This window comes from Marmota monax, unplaced genomic scaffold, assembly GCF_021218885.2.
Source record: "Marmota monax isolate L192 unplaced genomic scaffold, Marmota_monax_Labrador192_F-V1.1 WCK01_AAM20220418_F8-fsc00180, whole genome shotgun sequence".
NCBI lineage: Eukaryota > Metazoa > Chordata > Mammalia > Rodentia > Sciuridae > Marmota > Marmota monax.
The window spans coordinates 3,523,567-3,527,299 of NW_026693881.1; the positions used below are offsets into that span (position 1 = coordinate 3,523,567).

At 40.0% G+C, this 3,733-nt stretch overlaps 1 protein-coding gene across 1 annotated transcript; it reads left to right on the top strand.

Moving 5' to 3' along the window:
* Positions 1 to 362: 362 nt before the first annotated feature.
* Positions 363 to 3,528, top strand: LOC131424886 (endogenous retrovirus group K member 5 Gag polyprotein-like). The gene is made up of 2 exons (XM_058585155.1): positions 363 to 463; positions 560 to 3,528. Exon 2 carries the CDS (start codon positions 953 to 955, stop codon positions 2,015 to 2,017), a length of 1,065 nt encoding a protein of 354 aa, XP_058441138.1. The 5' UTR covers positions 363 to 463; positions 560 to 952; the 3' UTR covers positions 2,018 to 3,528.
* Positions 3,529 to 3,733: the final 205 nt, after the last annotated feature.

Consider the following 3,733-nt stretch of genomic DNA (forward strand, 5'->3'; position numbering starts at 1 on the left):
GATTTTTTGTTGTTCTATTTTTATTTCATTCTATCTCGGTTTTGTTTGGTGTTATCTTGTTGGGTTGTATTATACTAGAAATATGGGATCAGAAATTAGTAAAAAACAAACCGAAAGAGTGTTAAGTAAATTGTTAGAGGAAGGAGGCATCCCAGTAAAATCAAGAGCAGTCAGGGCATATGTTGATACAATACAGAAATGTAGCCCATGGCTTTTTAAGGAGGAGTTGTTAAATACATCACAATGGAACCATCATGGTGAAGATTTAAAGAGAATAGAAAAGAAAAGCCCAGGGACTCTGCCAGTTGGCACATTGCCATTGTGGACGTTGGTATCTTGTTTGCTTAGTCCAAAACCTTCAGTTCAGACAAAGGTAGAGGAAGGAGAAGACATATTGATTCAAGTAAAAGAGAAGGTCTCTCAAGTTAGTCAGACAGAGGAAAAGATTCAAGTAAAAGAGAAGGTCTCTTGAGCTGGTCAGACAGAGGAAAAAATTCAAGTAAAAGAGAAGGTCTCTCGAACTAGTCAGACAGAGGAAAAAATTCAAGTAAAAGAGAAGGCCTCTCAAGCTAGTCAGACAGAGAAAGAAAGTGTAAAACAGAAAAAGCCATCAGGGGGAAAGTTACAACAGGAGACTGCTACTAACACCTTTCTATCACCAGAGGGTGTAAGTGTCCAACCAACAGCACCACCTCTACAGGAGACTGCTACTAACACCTTTCTATCACCAGAGGACGTAAGTGTCCAACTAACAAGGCCACCTCCATATGCTGGGAGGCCCCCAACCCCTGCAGTTGATAGTTGGGATCCTGAGACAAGATCTCAAATATTAACATGCCCTGTATTTGAGGCAGGAGGGCAGCGAGTTTACCATGTTTTAAATTTCAAAACAGTGAAGCAGCTAAAAGAGGCTGTAACAACCTATGGTCCTCAAGCACCCTTCACTGTAAGCATGGTCGAATCCATTAACAACTTGAACATGACGCCAGCAGATTGGGCTAATATGTGTAAAGCTGTGCTAAATGGAGGACAATACCTGTTATGGAAGGTTGCCAATGAGGAATTTTGCAAGGAGACGGATAGGCAAAATGCAGCAGCTGGTTATCCTCAGAGAAATCTAGATATGTTGTTAGGAAAGGGACCTTATGAGGATCAGCAGCAACAAATTGCATATGATCCAGGCGTATACGCACAAATTGCTGTAGATGCAATTAAGGCATGGAAGACTTTACAAGGACATGGAGGTTTACAAGGTCAATTATCTAAGGTAATACAAGGAGCTAATGAACCTTATGCTGAATTTGTAGATAGGCTTATTCAAACAGCTACCAGAGTTTTTGGGAATACAGAACAAGCAATGCCATTACTAAAACACCTGGCTTATGAGCAAGCGAATCGTTGGTGCAGAGATATCATTAGACCATGGAAACATGAAGATTTAAACACATATATTAAATTATGTAGAGACATTAATGAACAAGAGCAAGTCGTGGCAGCTGCAGTCAAACAGGCTTTAGATGCCAGAGACATTAATGAACAAGGGCAAATTGTGGCAGCTGCAGTAAAACAGGCTTTAGATGCCAGGCCAAGAACATGCTACAGTTGTGAACAAACAGGACATTTTAAAAGGAATTGCCCCATTGGAGGAGGGTTTAACAAAACTAGGTATCAAAGGAGTAGAATACCAGGTATTTGCCCACGATGCCGTAGAGGGAGACATTGGGCTAATGAATGCCATTCTCAAACCACCATAGAGGGTACTCCATTATCAAAAAACAAACAAGGACCAGGTGTTTATCCACAATATCGTGGAGAAAGGCATCGGGCTCCATTGCCAAAAAATGGACAGGGGGGCCCAATGCTCTGGGGCCCAAAACCACAAATATACGGAGCACTGGAGGAACCCAGCAACCCCATCAGGGTAGTGCCCAGGACACATTGTCCATCAGATCCCTCATCAGACAAACCAGAGGGAGCGCAGGGTTGGACATCTGCGCCTCCGCCAGAGCAGTACTAACTCCAGAGATGGGAGTTCAAATCATTCCCACAGGGGTGAAAGGACCTCTTCCCAAAGGAACAGTAGGCTTATTATTGGGACACAGCTCTTCTACTCTAAAAGGACTTATGATAAGTCCTGGGGTAATTGATCCCAATTATGAAGGTGAAATAAAAATTATAGCCAGTTCTCCAAAGGGTATATCAGTAATTTCACCAGGAGATAGAATAGCACAGTTACTAATAATACCCAGCCTACATGATAAATTTTCCAGTCGTACTGTAGAAAGAGGTTCCAAGGGATTAGGCTCCACAGGTGTAGATTGGGCTATGCTTTCTTTAAATTTAGATTCTCACCCCATGCTAAAACTAAATATTCAAGGACATGAATTTAATGGGCTACTGGATACAGGTGCAGACCTTAGCATCATCTCTCATCAAGAATGGCCAAAACATTGGCCATTACAACAAGCCACTCAAACGCTTCGAGGCCTAGGAGTGGCAACTAATCCCCATAGAAGTGCAATGGTATTAGATTGGAAGGACCCTGAAGGATGTGAAGGAACTATACAGCCATATGTATTGGATCATCTTCCCGTAAATTTATGGGGACGAGATGTCCTAGATCAATTAGGTTTGACATTAACAAATAACATCAACCAAAATGCACCCACTATTATGACTAGACAAGGTTTTAGGAAAGGAAAAAGATTAGAAAAACAAGAACAAGGTATAGCAGCACCAATACAAATAGATCAAGGAACAGACAGACATGGGTTGGATTTTCAGAAAGGGCCACTGAGACAATCAAAATTACTTGGAAATCAGAAAGACCAGTATGGGTTCCTCAGTGGCCCCTGACTAAAGAAAAGATACAAGCAGCCCATGACCTGGTCAAACAACAATTAGTGGAGGGACATATACAACCTTCTGTATCTCCCCATAATACTCCCATTTTTGTCATCAAAAAGAAATCTGGTAAATGGAGATTATTGCAAGATTTAAGAGCCATTAATAATGAGATGGTTATTATGGGACCTGCTCAATCAGGGATTCCTCAGTTGTCTGCTTTGCCAAAAACCTGGTATGTTTTAGTTATAGATATTAAAGATTGTTTTTGTTCAATTCCAATTCATCCTGAGGATAGTCCACGTTTTGCATTTACTATCCCTGCACTGAATCATGAAGGTCCTGATCAGAGATATGAATGGAAAGTACTCCCTCAAGGGATGGCTAACAGCCCAACTATGTGTCACATTAATGTTAACAAAGTAATCCAGCCACTTAGAAATCAAAATCCTGAACTACAAATATTTCACTATATGGATGATGTATTATTAGCACACAAAGATAAAAACACATTGCTAGAATGTTATGCCAGACTTACAAACTTATTAAAAAATTATAATCTAGAGATAGCAATAGATAAAGTACAATTAAATTTTCCAATTAATTATTTAGGAGTTCTATTATCCTCAACCATGGTCCGTCCACCAAAAATTCAAATACGAGTAGATCAACTCAAATCACTTAATGACTTTCAAAAGTTATTAGGAGACATGAATTGGATAAGGCCTTATTTAGGTATACCAACAGGAGAGTTGGGACCTTTATTTGATATCCTAAAAGGTCCATCAGATCCAAATTCACCCCGAATGTTAACACCTGAAGCAAGAAAGGCATTAAAAATCATTGAAACATATATGGAAAATATGCATTTGGATAGAATTGATATAAG

Bases quoted from the DNA above. Each gene is read 5' to 3' on its own strand.
- LOC131424886 (XM_058585155.1), top strand. From the start codon at position 953: ATGGTCGAATCCATTAACAACTTGAACATGACGCCAGCAGATTGGGCT.